At 43.3% G+C, this 16,976-nt stretch overlaps 2 protein-coding genes across 2 annotated transcripts; both read right to left on the bottom strand.

Annotated features, from left to right (window-relative positions):
- Nucleotides 1-14,407: 14,407 nt before the first annotated feature.
- Nucleotides 14,408-15,106, bottom strand: LOC134206148 (uncharacterized protein K02A2.6-like). Its single transcript, XM_062681839.1, has one exon. It carries the CDS (start codon nucleotides 15,104-15,106, stop codon nucleotides 14,408-14,410), a length of 699 nt encoding a protein of 232 aa, XP_062537823.1.
- Nucleotides 15,107-15,196: 90 nt separating this feature from the next.
- LOC134206147 (uncharacterized) lies at nucleotides 15,197-15,670 on the bottom strand. The gene has a single exon (XM_062681838.1). The coding sequence runs from the start codon at nucleotides 15,668-15,670 to the stop codon at nucleotides 15,197-15,199; it is 474 nt and encodes a 157-aa protein (XP_062537822.1).
- Between the last annotated feature and the right edge of the window lie 1,306 nt (nucleotides 15,671-16,976).

Here is a 16,976-nt window from a genome sequence, read left to right as displayed (position 1 = left end):
ACCAGGAGAGAGCTCCAGTTGTCTGCGGGTTCACCAAGGCTCTTGAGGACGGACAATTGCTGCTCAAAATGGTCTACGAGCGTCAGCAACTCTTCTGCTGATTCGCGCTTCATTGCTGGGGTGTCGAAGAGGCTCTTTATGTGGCATTTGACCAGCTGACGTTTATTTTCGAACCGAAGCCGAAGAGTTCTCCAAGCATCCTTATATCCTTGCTCACTTATTTTAATAGGATCAAGGATACGAGCTGCTTCTCCCTCCACTTTAAGGTACTGCATCTTTTCCACCGCGCTGATATCACTCCGGGAACCGATGGTGGACTCGAATGAATCCCGGAACACGCACCAATCCTCCAACCTTCCACTGAACTTAGGCAGATTCAGCTCAGGAAGCTTTACTCGAAACAACTGAGCGGGTGGCATAGCATTGCTAGAGGAAGAAGTAGAAGGTTTGGACAACTTACTTAGGTAGAAGGCGGAGAGCGCATAGTATTTGCCATCAATCTTCATTCGCTCTTGCTTCAGGTCGATCGGGTTGTCTTCGGTTGACAGTATTTCCAGTTGCACTACGATTTCTTGGTACTGATCGTACAGCTTCTCCAAACGTTTCGACCACGCTTCCACATGCCCTTTCAGCTTTGAATCCGTTTCATACTCCTTGGCATATCGCTCCAATAACGTCAACGAATCGATTATATTTGCCTTTTTTCTTTGCAACTCTTCAGCCATCTTGGTTTTGTAGCGTCACTTCCGGTCGTGCGTTAAATTTTATGTGCCACTATTTTTGATTTTGAAGACTTTTTCAAATCGCAACAAAACTTTTGGAAACAATTTATTTTTTCAACAAATCTTTGTTCAGACACACCGCACTTTTCCCACACGAAGCCGCCGAGCAACAGCAACGATCTCACAGCACAGCTGATCTTGTTTACATTCGCACACACTACTGCACGACACTACTTCAATGGGCGATTGATAGGTTTATTTGCTTTGTGGTTTTGTTGCAATTCGATCACTTTAGAACAAAATGGTACTGACCGGGGACGCTACTACACTTTTCATACACTAAAGGCCATTTGCAATTCATGTACACTTTTAGCTTTCAATTTCGCACTTTTCCCATTTGGGTGTTTTTCCGCACTGATTCACATCCGGCTCGAAGGACCATTAAATGTTCAAGCACTCGCCGTTCGTGTACGGCTACTATTCCTCTCGTTTGTTCCTGATCGCTCCTCCGCAATGTCTAATTTCTTCTTCCACTAATCAAGCCACTTTCTTCCGAAAATTGGGTCACTTTGTCACTGTGAATCGCTTCCTGATGATATTCACTTCACTCCCGTGCGCGCGTAATTAATTTTGGAACTGTTTCGGACTTTATCTAGTGATAATTCGCAGTTTGCCCTTTCGTCGACTGAAACTCGCGACGGACGATTTGTATCTATCTTTATTTACGTTTTGCAATCTAACACATACAACAAATCCTTAATATTATACTACATTCATGTTTGGTTTATGATGTTGCGCACAGTGGGTGCGTGTGTGGAATAATAAAGTAAGTATTATTTTAGTGTTTTTTGTGTATTGCGTGTTGTGAAGTGTAAGTTATGTTTCTATTTACAGGTTTGTGTACTCATTATTTACAATATTTACATTTATAACAATTTTCATTTTACAAGCAAAAAAAAAAAATTTAGTATTAAACAGGGGCAGTCGGCCAACCAACGAAAGAGGCTACAGTTTGCTTAAAGCTCTAGCAAAGCTGGAAGTTAGACTGTGTAACAAAGGAAACGTTAGCACATTCCGCAAAGACGGTCAAGAATCCCTAAACCCTACGTCGATACATAGGATGAGATCTTGCGAGAAGATGTGGAAAACGAAGTACTTTGACAAGATATCCCATACAGTTGAATCACTTCGTGCGGCAAGTGGTAATCTAAACCTAGATGCAGATCAGTTAACAGAAACTGTAGTGAGAGCATGTGATGCATCAATGCCGAGAAGATGGGAACCACGCAAAAAGGTGACGACCGGCTTACTGGTGGAACGAGTCACTCAGGGATCTTCGTTCTGCTCGTCTAAGGGCAAGAAGACGCGTTACGAGATCGCGAACAGAAGAGGATAGAGAACAGAATAAAGAGTTATTTAGTGTGGCTAGGGCAGCATTGAGCCGCGAAATCCAGTTGAGCAAGTTGAAATGCTACAAGGAATTGTGCCGGGAAGCCGATGCCAATCCGTGGGGCTATGCTTATTGGACGATAAGGGCAAATACCAAAGGACCAACGACGCCAATTTAAATGTGCCCGGAGAGGCTAAAGATAATAATGGAGGGTCTCTTCCCGCATAACAGCCCAACGCTGTGGCCATCGACTCCGTACGATGACGAAGACGGCACTGTTGATGATCAGGTCTCCTGCGAAGAGCTTGAACTTGTCGCGAAAGCTCTGAAGGTTAAATAAACTCCTGGTCCGGACGGAGTTCCTAATGTAGCATTGAGGACTGCTCTACTGGCGTTCCCGGACATGTTTAGGACGGTAATACAAAAATGCAATGCAATGGAAGAAGGCAATTTTCCAGATAGAAGATAGGAAGATACAGAAGCTGGTGCTGTTGCCAAAACCAGGAAAACCGCCCTGGGATCCAACGTCGTACAGGCCCATTTGCTTAGGCTGACCATACGTACCGTATTTAACGGGACAGTCCCGTTTTTTAGACATTATTGTGCTGTCCCGTCGTAATCTAAAAAATCCTCAATTTGTCCCGTTTTTTCATTGATTCTGCCAAAGATCTCCAAAATGGCATTAAAATTTGGCCAATTCATAAGTGGATTGGACGGAATTGGTAACTTGGTAGGCAAGTATATCCTGAAAATCAGGTCACGCTGCAACTTCAATAAAATGAAGCGCATTGACAGACATTCCAATTTCCAGACAAAGTTCTTTTTCGATTTTTTTTAAATCTTGCAAAGTAGGGTAATTCTATTTGTTTCAAATCTGCTTTACCACATATTTTTTATTCGTTTGGTTCTTTTCGAAACAGTGAGAATCATTTAAAATCTTTCTGAATAATTTCGAATATTTCTAATTCATCAACTGTAAAAATACGACGACATGAAAAAATATTTATAAAACAATTTATAAATTTAATTTATATAAAATATATCAAGACAAAATTTTCAATACGACTTATCTGCTTTTGTAAACAAAGATTCAAACGACGATTTGACGAATCTGATAGCTCTCCCACGCAAACCAACACCACCAATAGTTAGCTGAAGGTTTCCGCTACCTGTTGATGGTGTTGGTTTGCGTGGGAGAGCTATCGCAAAAGCAGATAAGTCGTTTTGAAAATTTTGGCTTGATATCAAGCATAATTTTTCATAACGACGTATGTCACAATTATGCTGCCGTAATCTGAAAAAGTGACGTATACGCCATTTTCCAAAAATGGTGTTAACGAGTAGTACTCATCGAGCTCTTTAACAGAAAAATGGCAAACACACATGTTGTAAATTGGCTGTTACGTCACTTTCTCAGATTACGGCAGTATGAGGATTCGAGAAATCCTTTGCAGAAAGTTGGCAAAACTTTTTCTAAAACTGTTTAAAAACTAAATCTTTTTTCAATATTTTTTTCCTCTGGCATGCATCAATACATGACACTGATTAAGCGTGATTCACGTCATAGCTCAGTTAATTCAAATTCCCTGTGAAAAACGATAAAATTATACATACACCGGTATGCTGTACAATGTCGTCGCTGAACATTGGTCGGTTTTCCATAGTGCACGATTGACGCAACTGCAGTTTTGTTTTGCTTTTTTGTAACAGTGAGACTTCAAAAATAGAAAATTCTATATACGTCGATTTGTAATTTGTAATTTGTTAAATTAAAGAATTTTAAGATCTAAAATCAGTAAAATCGATGCGTATTATATAAAGTCGCGTGTGATTGGCATGTTGTATTAAAAACCTCGTTTTGTTTACTTTTGTTACATACGTCCTTATGAAAAAATATGCTTGATATATTTAATTTATATAATTTATTTTTAGAAAATATTGAAAATGCGTAATTTTTTGTTCCTTCGTGTTTTTTGTGCACGAAGAGTGAAATATTTGTAGCTCAATATTTTTCCATAACTAACTTATTACTTAGAAGGTTCGTTGAAGTACTTAATAGAAGGTTATGATGGTGATTTTTTTTCCCTAACTTCTTAAACGGAATATGAAAATTAAGCCCATACATTTTAAAATTTCCACAGCTCGTGAATTTTGTCACAAGGTTTTTTGACATGTCCCGTTTTGCAAGTGTGTTTGTCCCGTTTTTCCACCGAAATGATCTGGTCAGCCTAATTTGCTTGTTGGACACCCTCAGAAAACTCTTGGAACGGCTTATTCTAATCAGGCTGTCAAAGTACACAGAAGACGAGCGTGGTCTATCGAATATGCAGTTCGAATTCCGGAAGGGTACATCAACGGTGGACGCAATCCGGGCCGTCATTCAGAGGGCCGAGATGGCCTCTAAGCAACAAAGGAGAGGTGCTGTCGTAACAATCGATGTTAAAAACGCGTTCAACAGCACTAACTGAAAGGCCATCGCCGTATCACTACATAGTATGCGTGTCCCGACGTACTTATGCAGGATTTTGAAGAGCTATTTCGAGAATCGTGTCCTGACTTACGAAACAAACATCGGGCAAAGGTCAATCAGGGTCACGGCAGGAGTGCCACAAGGTTTTATACTGGGACTCAGTGTTTGCAGAAAACGCTCTCAATAATGAACAACGATAAAAGAAAGGCAAAAACTGTTCCGAATCATAACAAGCCATGATAGCAAATTTATCAAACTTGTATACAAGTGCCGGAAAACAAAATCGGATAGGCAGCCCCCACACAGAAGCGATGATTTTCGCTTTGTTTTTGCAAATTTTGTGTTTCGGACCGCACAGCTGTATAGAACAAGTTAAAATGCATCATCAGAACCAGTGCTTCCCACGTTTGGAGCTTTTTAAAAGAAATTTATCATGGGATATTGCCTCCCGAATCAGTTCTTTATCATGACAGCTTGCGAGAAGAGTCTTTCGCAGTAGGTATGCTACATATCGTATGTAGCGTGAGAGACTTCTTAGTTCTCTTTTGGATTCAAACCCTGCTCGGACCCATTCTTTGGAATGCGATGTACAATGGAATACTAACGCTGAAGCTGCTCAAAGGAATCGTGATCGTTGGATTTGCCTATGACGTTGTCTTGTCGATAATGGGTGAGAATCTAGAGGAGGTGGAAATGCTGGCAGCTAAAACGAGCGATATAATCGAAAACTGGATGGCTAGTGTCAGTTTACAATTGGCCCACCACAAAACAGAGGTTGTGTTGGTGAGTAACTGCAAAGCCGCACAGAGGGTGAAAATTCCTGTCGGAGGGCACGTAATTCGGTCTCAGCGCTCACTGAAACACCTCACAGTGGGGGTGATGATAGACGATCGGTTAAATTTTAATAGCCACGTTGACTATGCTTGCGCGAAGGCTGCGAAGGCGACCACAGCGTTAGCCCGAATCATGCCAAATGTAAGGGGTCCAGGGAGTAGTAGAAGGCGGCTTTTGGCGAGCTTATCATCATCAATCCTGATGTACGGTGTCCCCACCCGGGGTAATGCGCTAAAACCAAGCGTAACCAGGCAAAGCTAAAAAGCGTGTATCGGCTCATTGGCTAGTCGATAGCGCCTATAGGACTATATCGTCGGAGGCGGTATGTGTGATCGCCGGGATGATTCCCATCGGCATAATGCTGGCTGAGGATATTGAGTGCTACCAAAGAAGGGACATTAGAGATGTGAGTAAAACAGTGAGAATAGAATCAATGGCCAAGTGGCAACATAAGTGAGATAACTCGGACAAAGCAAGGTGGGCCCACCGCTTCATTTCAAACTTAACGAGTTGGGTAAACATAAAGCAAGGCGAAATAGAATTTCATCTGAAAAAGTTCCTATCGGGACGCGGATGTTTTCGGAAGTATCTACATCGCTTTGGTCACGCAGGTTCACCATGCTGCAAGGTGTGCGAGGATGCGGAGGAAACGCCTGAACACGTCCTATTCGAATGCCCTAGGTTCGAGACCATACGTATATATACATATAGATATATGCTTTGAAAGCGGAGAACATAGTCGGTGAGATGTGTCGCGATGAAGCCACTTGGGATGTCGTAAAAAATGTAGTATCGCACATTCTAACGGAGTTGCAAAGAACTTGGAGACGGGACCAGCGAACGAATTGACAGTGACAGCGACCACTCGAAGATCATCAGAATCAGAACGTCGGCTCAGGAGGCACGTTCCCCTCAATTTGGGAGATTTATGCCATCGCCTTCACTGGCCTTTCTCATCATTTACCTGACGGAAAAGGAAGTGAAAAGGGGAAAGGAAGAGGAAGTGAAGTTGGAAAGGAGAATGGAGCCATTTATAGGAAAGCCAATTATGTAGACTCACACGCATTCAGCTAGGGACTAAAGAGAGGTGTCACAATAACACAGAGGACGTAACAATGGACGAACGTCAAACACGAAACACAGAGTGCACTGTGAAAAACGCATAATGCGAATCCATATAGGTGACAATCACAAAGTACATTGTGAAAAAACGCATAATGCGAATTCATATAGGTGACAATTTGTTGAAAACTAAGTAAAACACATATCCATTACCTCTTATTTAACCTCACGTTGAGATTGAACAAGAGTAGCCAAAGCCGAACGTCAAGGACTAGACACAGAGTACTCTGTGAAAAACGCATAATGCGAATCCATATAGGTAACATACACAAAGCACATTGTAAAAAAAAATGCATAATGCGAATCCATATAGGTGACAATTTGTTGAAAAAAACTAAGTAAAAAAAAACATTTTCATAACCTTATTTAACCTCAAGTTGAGATTAAACAAGAGTAGCTGAAGCCAAACATCAGAGGCGAAACACAGATTACACTTTGAAAAACGCATAATACGAATCCATATAGGTGACAAACACAAAGTACATTGTAGAAAAAAACGCATAAGGCGAATCCATATAGGTGGAAGTTTGTTGAAAAACTAAGTAAAAAAACATATTTATAATCCCACCCTTATTCAACTTCAAGTTGAGATTAAACAAGAGTAGCTGAAGCCGAACGTCAAAGACGAAACACAGAGTACACTGTGAAAAGCGCATAATGCGAATCCATATAGGTGACAAACACAAAGTACATTGTAAAAAAAAAAATGCATAATGCGAATCCATATAGGTGGAAGTTTGTTGAAAAACTAAGTAAAACACATATTCATAATCCCACACTCACGTTGAGATTGAACAAGAGTAGCCAAAGCCGAACGGCAAAGACGAGACACAGAGTACACTGTGAAAAACGCATAATGCGAATCCATATAGGTAACATACACAAAGTACATTGTAAAAAAAATGCATAATGCGAATCCATATAGGTGACAATTTGTTGAAAAAAACTAAGTAAAAAAAAAACATTTTCATAACCCCACCCTTATTAAACCTCAAGTTGAGATTAAACAAGAGTAGCTGAAGCCAAACATCAGAGGCGAAACACAGATTACACTTTGAAAAACGCATAATACGAATCCATATAGGTGACAAACACAAAGTACATTGTAGAAAAAAAACGCATAAGGCGAATCCATATAGGTGAAAATTTGTTGAAAAACTAAGTAAAAAAACATATTTATAATCCCACCCTTATTCAACTTCAAGTTGAGATTAAACAAGAGTAGCTGCAGCCGAACGTCAAAGACGAAACACAGAGTACACTGTGAAAAGCGCATAATGCGAATCCATATAGGTAACATACACAAAGCACATTGTAAAAAACGCATAATGCGAATCCATATAGGTGGCAATTTGTTGAAAACTAATTTAAACACATATTCATAACCCTACTCTTATTTAACCTCACGAGGAGGTTGAATAAGAGTAGCCGATTATCTCGGAGAAGTAAAAAGTCAACAACGCCATAGCTCCGGTTAGCGCAGCGAGGGCTTAAATACTGTGAAGGGGGCCCTGGTGCTTCACAGGCTCCGTTTGCGGTTAGGTTTTTATTAGACCCCTCTAACCATTCATTCGTAGGCACGGAAAGCATAAAGCCGCATCACACTGAAAATTAGGGGTCACCTGTATGGTGGACCTTTACCACTGGAACAGGCAATCCGTAATGTTATTCTTAGCCAGATAACCAGCTGCCGACACCACACGGCTATCTAGGCTGTTCGTGGAGAGAAGTTGACATTGACTTTACGTCAACTCTCAATGTGGCCGAACAGCCGAATAAGCCACTTGGGATGTCGTAAAAAATGTAGTATCGCAAAAAACTTGGAGACGGGACCAGCGAACGAATTGACAGTGACAGCGACCACTCGAAGATAGGGAGAGAGTGATACAATCGGTAACTGGGGAGAAAACCATGGAAACCATGCGTTGGAGGATGTACTTGACGTTGCTGCAATGGTTGTCGTTCGCGACAGGGTAGCTCGGGAAAGTTTTGAATGGTAAACGCTGGCGGTTTTGTCTGGGGCTGATTATTTGAGGTGGTTTTCATGCGAATTCCGATTAATTCCTTGCGATTTGAACAATCCTTGGCGGTAGCTTCATGGCTTTCGTCACAATTGGTACACTTCGGATCCCTTTTTTCAGCGTGCCTTTAGGGCACGGCTGTGCGAATCTCGGTAAAAGTTGACCATTTTGCTGAGATCCCGGTAAAAAAAATTAAGCGTGCACGTTTCACTGCGCCTCTCTTCGATGTTCTATTTAATTCTGAGCCATTCGGCTCCCTTGTTTGTACCGGTAAGCACGCAAAAGCCTTGAGCTCTTTTTCTTTTCCCCGTGCCATTCAGCATCATCTCCTTTTCGAGCCACTTAGCTCTCAACGTGGTCGCACTCTACTCAGATAATCCCCGGCGGCAGAAGCTCCCCCGATACCGACGACCCGCATTCGTGGAAGGCTATTTCGATATCAACACTACTATTATACCCCCTTAGCCCTCCTTACCCGTGCGGTAAGATGCGCGGCTACAAAGCAAGACCATGCTAAAGGTGGCTGGGTTCGATTCCCGGTGCCGATCTAGACAATGTTCGGATTGGAAATTGTCTCGACTTCCTTGGGCATAAAAGTATCATCGTGTTAGCCTCATGATATACGAATGCAGAAATGGAAACTTGGCTTAGAAACCTCGCAGTTAATAACTGTGGAAGTGCTAATTGAACACTAAGCTGCGAGGCGGCAATATCCCAGTGGGGGATGTAATGCCAATGAAGAAGAAGAATACTACTATTATACCTGGTCAGCAAGTCCTATACACTTTCTCACGTCAGCGGGTTACCGGACAAGTGCCGAAGTCAGTCCAAAGATTCCGGGTGGAGCATAGCGTCCGGCTCAATGGTGCTTCGACGACCCCAAACCGGCCCTAACAGGTCGCGATCTACTCGGTCTAGTTCCCGGCGATGGATCTGGCCTACACCGACGAAAAAAATCCCGGCGGCGGAATCTCCCCCGGATCTGTTCTCCCTTGTTTATGAGCCATTCGGCTCCCAGCCTGATATAGGTCTAGTCATAGTCTCTTAACTCGCCATTTTTTTACGTTGAGCCATCCCAGTTCGGTCGCGGACTACTCAGACGATCCCCGGCGGCGGATATATCCTACTCCGAAAGGGAGTTCCCCGGCGAAGGATTTTCCTCCGAAACCGACGACCCGCTTCCATGGAATGCTGTTGCGTAGCCTGAACTACTCTTAACATCTAATTTGCCTTCTCCAATCTTTAGTCCTTTCTTACTTCAGCGAGTGACCGGTCGAGTGCCGAAGTCTATCCAGAGATTCCGGGTGGGGCATAACGTCCGGTTCAATGGCACCCCGACGGCCCGAAACCGGTACTCTTACGCGTCACGGTCTACTCGGCTTAGTCCCCGACGGTGGATTTAGCTTACACCGACGCACCTCCCCGAAGTTATTCTGAGATTGATAATCAATAACCTTGAGCTATTAAGCTCCCAGCTTAATCGCGGACTACTCGAATAGTCCCCGGCGGCGGATCTATCCTAATCCGACAAGAAGTTCCCCGACGAGGGAACCTCCCCAGTTACCGATTGTATCACCATGCAGCAGCATTTCTCCAATTCAAGCAGCAGCATTTAGGAGAAGATTGCCTTCCGGAAGATGCTGCCCCGCTATATACACCGGAACAACTTTTCCCATCTTCAATTAACTCGCGGTCCGTAAGCGTGGCTGCAAAACCCGATTCGATTATACCCTTGCTCTGGGTATGTTCGTCATATAAAATGGCTGCTAGAGAGGATCTGATCGATGGGTTGACCGGCTAGCCATTGCTGGTCTTCTTAGGTTAGGTAGATAGGATAACAAATTAACAAATTAAAAAAAAATCACCACGCGTTTAAATGGACCACTCACAGTCATACGGTAAGGCGCGAACTGAGCAGCCGGTCAGAGCGACTTGTGAGTGGCTGAATGCGAAATCGAAAGGTTGGTGTTGGAAATGATTTTTCGGCTGCACCCAGTCGCACTCACCACGGCGGCGATGAAGGCGACTGCAGATTATACTGAGATCCATGTTTTTCACTGCATTGACTGTGAAATATTTCTACCCTGGTGGTGATTAACAGCTTCAAGCAATGGTTGTATCGATAGGTAGGTGTTTATTCGATGATATCGTTTTGTAAAAGTGGAAAGAATCACTCCGGCTCAGTGGTGTGGCATCGGAAAGCGAAATTTTGAAATATACATTTTTGTTTTCTACAATTGGATCAATTAGAAGTAAAACAAGTGGTTGAAAAATATTGAGTATTGTGAAAAATAAATGGGAGACTTTTTAAAAATTATCAATCATGAACCTACGGCTTTCAAACAGTATAAATCATTAGTTTTCTGTGCAGTGAGCCGGGAACCGGGTCCATAGGCCCAAGTAGTGATTTACCCTATAAGAAAATAGAAATTACGAAACATAATTTCTAATGCAAATTTCGTTGGAATTCAAAAACAAAATTCCCGAAAAAATCATAAAAAATTCCAATGGAACAAGAAGAAACAAAAAACACCATGATTCTCGCCGCCGTCTAAATATGCTTCCGGCGTAAAGCCGCGCAAAAGTATGACAAACGCCACCACCGATGATTTTTGGTCCAACTTTGCTCGCAACATTGGTATCGTGGCGCAGCAGGAAATTTGCTGAACAAGACATAAAGTGTGCAAAAGCGGCAATCGAGCTGCTAACTTCTTCGTTGGACCTTTTGATAAAAACTTAGTTATACGCGATGGGAAAAATATTATTCCTTCTAATCGAATCCAAACCAGATCTAGTAATTGGCATACTATCATCCTCATCATCCGCGTCTATTTTCCAGTGTCCTGGGGAGTTGATCCTGATCATTTGTTACACCATGTTCCTGTCGCAGAAGAAGCTACTGCAACTGGAGGAATCGATATGATGCAATTTTATGATGCCTGTTTTGTTTCCCTTTCTTCCCGCCATTCCACACCGGCAAGAGTCTCCAGCCATTTGCATGCTGTCACGTACTTCTTTCGAGGTTCGGCAAAATACCTTACACAGCAAAAGCAAACAACTTTGTAAAACAGAGGAAGAAGCCGAAGCGGTTGAATGCTGCGCACAATCCGCGAAATGCAAACGCAGCACATGTGTCCGATACGGAATCCAACAGAAGTTGTTTTGCGATAGAAGCGCACTCAGGATGATGACGACGCGCGCTGCCAGATAAACAACAACACGAGCAGCGCAGCCACCAGGAGGTCTGTATATGATTGGCTCTTCCTCTGGAAAGACATTCGTCGATATCGAAAGGGAGGGGCAGTAAAGTAGTGGTAGTAGCGAATGTTTTGTAATAAAGTGCATTAATCGATTGGTTTATTCATAAGGTTGTTTGCTTTCATTGCATTTCTAATGAAACATTGGAGATGAAACTAGATATCCTGCAAAATTGAGAACGTATTCCACAGATGCACTTATTTTTTTTTCAGCAGAATCCTGTTATTCTATGCAACAAAATGTGACATTTGCACGGAGTGACAGCTGTGTCGAGGAATTTCTCGCACTGCAAGCACTTCCAGTAGCAGCATGGTAAACTAATTCCACCTGTGCCGAACCGTGTAGTGTGCTAATTGAATTGATCGATCAATTTAGTACGACCGGCGATTAGCGGATCGTTAGTGGCCGAGATAACGATCTCATGACAACGAACGGGATCCATTCTCCCTTCTCATATGTATGAATGCCATTATGGAATGAGTGCTAAATCGAACACTGGTAGTATTTTTCCAGCGTCTGTAGGCACAGTGAAAATGAAGTTACAGATCTGTTTGAAATCGTGCACTGACAATCATGGGATAAATTCTCCGTAGAAGTTTTAGCTCCTCTGGGGAACAATCATCAATTACGAAGTGATTAATATTAATTAGAAACCAATTATACGCTGCATCTGAAATAGCATCGTTTGCATTAATTTCAGATTTGCAAAATTAGCACCTTTCTGCGTTCACTTTAGTCAGTTCTCTACCGAAAATCCCGCTCTACCTCAGCCGAACAGTATTCGTCATCCTCTCCCAAATAGGGTTCGTGCTAATTTCTTGGTTGATCTCTTGACAAGCATATTATTATACACACTGCGCACCGTTATGGTCATCACCGACCGGTAGCTTACGATCTGATTTCCATTAATACATTTTAATTGTCACATGTCGCTACAATTATCATCAATTCCACGCTCATAATAAAATCACCGGGAACCGAGCGACTGATCGATCAAACCGCTACGCCGATCGCGGACACTTTGTAACGACATCGTGTTCGCTGGATCTCCTCCACGATGCAAGGAGCACTCCCGTAGTACGTGTACTATTATTAAAATAAAACATTAAAGTGCGTTTGATTTATTCACTCCGCCAGCCGATCATTCCAAACTGATAACATCAATAACACTCGATTCATGCTCCTGGTTGTAGGTACCTGTTTGCTTCTACCGGTACTTTTTGAAGCGAGCTAAAGCAGCTGGAGTTGTCTGTCAGCGGTGTATCAGGAAGATGGTATCACCGTCAAGGCAAAAAAAAAACCTAAAATGATGTCATGTAAGTTGTTCAGGTGCGTGGTGTTGACGATAAACTTCTCCCCATTTGAATTGTACGCACACTTAGTTTAGCATTTTGACGAAATCGACCAGCTCATTGACAAAACTGTTAATTAATTTCCAGTAAAACGCTGATGGTCACACTTACACACATACGCACATACACGCACACACAACGAGCAGCAGCGACTTTGTCCAAGGGCCTAACGACCCCTCCTCTGGGCCACTGCGAATTAGGGGGCCTGCCTAGGACGTGGTGGGGTTTGACAGTTGGCTCTGATAAACTTCTATAAAAAGCTGCATGAGTCCGTAAGCAGGCCCTATCGAAGCGACCGTGCCACTATGGAAAATTCTCATACAAATGGGTGGCCATAAATATTTTTTCAATAAAAACTGTTTCTATGCAACATATATTATGTGAAGGAATATTTAAAAAACCTTTTTTAACCCTTTAAGGGCCATCGTTAACCCTTCAAAAAATGTAACCGGCGAAAAAAAAAATTATTTACATAAAGTACGTGTTGAATCCGCGTTGAGGTGGCCGCGAATACTTTCTTCACGAAATAAACGTACGTGGATTCAAATATTAAAACTAACTTTATTAAAACAAACGTACACGCACATCTGACGAGGAAAGGCGGAAATTATATTTTACTGCTGACGTGGCATCAGTCACGTGATAGCTAAGCTGTCATGTGAGAGCCCAGTGGTAAAGCGAGGAGTCGATGAGTCCGTGTTCCCAGCTCTGCTTCATTCGCCCTAACATCTCCCCCCTTAAATCTGTTCGTACAGTTTGAACCGCGCAGGCATCCTTCTAATGCGCGAAGAACGTCGAGGCTGCAGGAGGCCACAGGAGTATTTGTCCTTGCTAACTCAATGTTGGAGGACTCAATCGATGATGTTTGAGTTGAGAGTTTCGGAAGGTCGGCCTGGCCAGAGGGACCTTCCAATGGAGGTGATATCGAAGGGACATTCATGATGCCGATAGATTTCGGATTCGTCGTAGAAACAGGCGTTGAAGCTTGATTTGATTCCTGCAAGTTCCATGCAGATAGTAGGACATTCAAGGGTAACGTTGTATGCTTTCTTGGCTTGGTTGACTCTGGTGCAGGTCCAGAATGCGACAAAGAACGTGTTCTTAGCTGGTTCACGTGCGAGCGTACTAAATGACGATTATCTGTCCACACATTATACATAACTGTTCCTATCTTTTCCAGAACCGTTCCAGGTATCCAACTCCATTTGTTTCTGATATACAGCTAAACGTAGACCATATCATTTTGTCGAAATGAACGACGGTTTATCGGATTCACTTCTTTTTCTGTCGAACGGTTGGACGGTGGTCGTAGTAACTCCAAGTTTGTTAGTAGTTTGAATTCGCCGACCGAACATTGCTTCTGCAGGTGATAAACCGCTCGGTGCAGACGGATTGGGTGTGCTCCTGTAAGTCAACAAGAACAGATCCAAAGCGTCCTGCATTGACCCTTTTCCTTCGCGAATTTTCTTCGTTGCACACTTGAATGTATCCACAAACCGCTCCACCTTCCCATTGGATTGGGAGTGAAACGGTGCAGTGGTGATATGGTGTATGCCATTGGTGCTGCAAAACTTGGCAAACTCTGCACTCGTAAATTGGGTGCCGTTATCGGAGACGAGTGTTTCCGGCATCCCTAGGCGGGCGAAAAGACTGCGAAGGATCCTTATAGTTGCCGGTGCGGTAATTCGGGATGTTTGTACCACTTCCGGCCACTTGGAATACGAGTCCACTACCAGAAGGAAATAATCCCCGTCGAGAGGGCCTGCATAATCGACATGCACACGTTGCCATGGCCGTTGTGATTTTGGCCAAGGAATTGGTGCCACATGCGCTGGAGACTTGGCGACCAGGGCACAGTGAGAACACGCTTTCACAAAATCCGAAATTTCACTGTCGATAGAAGGCCAATAAACATACGCTCGGGCAATGGCTTTCATTCTTTGGATCCCAGGGTGCCCTTGATGTAGCTGCTTCAGGCAACGGGGTCGTAATTGCCTCGGGATGACAAGCCGCTCACCGAAAAATATTCAGCCTTGGATGGACGTCAGTGAGTCTCGATGACTGTACAACTTATGCAACTCGTGGTCTGCCGTAAACGCTGGAGCTTTGTCCCAACCTTTCTGTATGAATCTCAACGCCTTGCCGAGGACAGGGTCTTTTTCGGTGTTTTGCTGAACATCGTTGAAATTGAGTGGCAGAACGTTGAACGAATCAAATGCGACTGAGCTGACATCATCTTCAAGCGAAACGGTTGCTATAACGTAGTCTTCGTCTGGTTTAGCGTGTTTATTTATTAGACGTGATAAGACATCCACCTGACCGAGCTTATCCGTGGCCACATATTCGATCGTAAAATCATACATGAGCAACATCAGTGCCCAACGCTGCAGCCGGTTGGCTGTATACACGGGTATACCTTTCTTGGCCCCGAATATCCGCAGAAGTGGTGCGTGGAACTTCCGACCAAACACCATACGATGAAATTTTGTTACTGCAAACATTATAGTCAATCCTTCTCGATCTATTTGGCTATAATCACGCTCGGCAGCAGTAAGTGCTCTCGATGAATGCTGAACAACTTTTTTCGCAGTTGTTGTTTTGCTCTCGCCGCGCGCGGACGTCTATTAGTTTGCTTTTGGATTGCTGTAGGTATAGTGACTGTAGGTACCATACAGCACTGTGTAGCTTTGTCTATCGGTTCTCATCCATACGAGTTGCGAAATGATCGTCAATACCGTGCAGTTTCGTTTCCCACCTACCGCTCCCCGACCAACGTGGGTAGAGATTGCCGGGTTTGTGCGACAATTAGATACCGATGTATCTTTAATGGAAACGGTGTACAAATCCTCGATAGATCGTTCGCTGTGTGTGAAGTTTGTTTCGATGCATGCAATGCAAGATTCACTGGAGAAAAACATGGAACCACGGAAATTTCAATACAGCAGCGGGATGTCAGTGGAAGTAAAGATGACGATTGCCGGTAGCAATGTTCGATACGTCCGAGTATTTGACTTGCCGCCGGAGTTGCCCGATAACGAGCTGAAACAGTGTCTTCTGGAGTATGGGAAAGTGGATCGTGTGATTCGGGAAAAATTCCCGCCAAACTTAGGCCTGGATCACATGTACACCGGCGTGAGAGGCGTGTACATCGATGTGGAAAAGGAGATTCCAGCTTCGCTATCGGTATCAAATTGGAAGGGAAAGGTATTTTACCAAGATTTGCGAAACAAATGCTTTTTATGTCGAGCGGAAGGTCATCGGAAGGATGCGTGTCCACAAAGGAAAGCTGGAAAGAAGGAATCGAACATGCAAGAAGGAGAACGGAAAACATACTCCGGTGTCGTAATTGGATTCGGAGCAGCAACGAAAGCAACGAAGAACGACGTAGTTGAAGTGGCCGAAGAAGATGTGGTTGTACTGGACACCGATTCAACTGAACGATCGGAGACATTTGAAATTCCCAATTCGATGATGGAACGCGAGAAACTGGCCGAAACAATGGAATTTAAAAACAATACAGATCGAATCTGGTTCGTGAAGAAGGGGGTAATAGACTATACGGATTGCTATAGAAAAATGAGAGAGGAAGAGGAAAAGAAGCAGCAAGCGCAGGCGACGAGTCAGCGACGGGACCGTTTAGTTACAGTAGGATCGATAGATCGATCTCCACCAAAGAAGACCTCCCGCAGAAATGCGTCTGATACTTCTTCCGAATAAGTTATTTACATTGTTTGCAATGTTTTCGGCTCCGTAGAGTTTTTTATTAAACAATTGAGCCTTATTAATAAACGAACTGGTAAAAAAAAA

Source organism: Armigeres subalbatus, chromosome 1, assembly GCF_024139115.2.
Source record: "Armigeres subalbatus isolate Guangzhou_Male chromosome 1, GZ_Asu_2, whole genome shotgun sequence".
Lineage (NCBI taxonomy): Eukaryota > Metazoa > Arthropoda > Insecta > Diptera > Culicidae > Armigeres > Armigeres subalbatus.
This window is presented reverse-complemented; position numbering and strand designations above follow the sequence as displayed.

Coding starts and splice junctions, on each gene's coding strand:
- LOC134206148 (XM_062681839.1), bottom strand. CDS start 15,106: ATGAAAGCCATTGCCCGAGCGTATGTTTATTGGCCTTCTATCGACAGT.
- LOC134206147 (XM_062681838.1), bottom strand. CDS start 15,670: ATGTTTGCAGTAACAAAATTTCATCGTATGGTGTTTGGTCGGAAGTTC.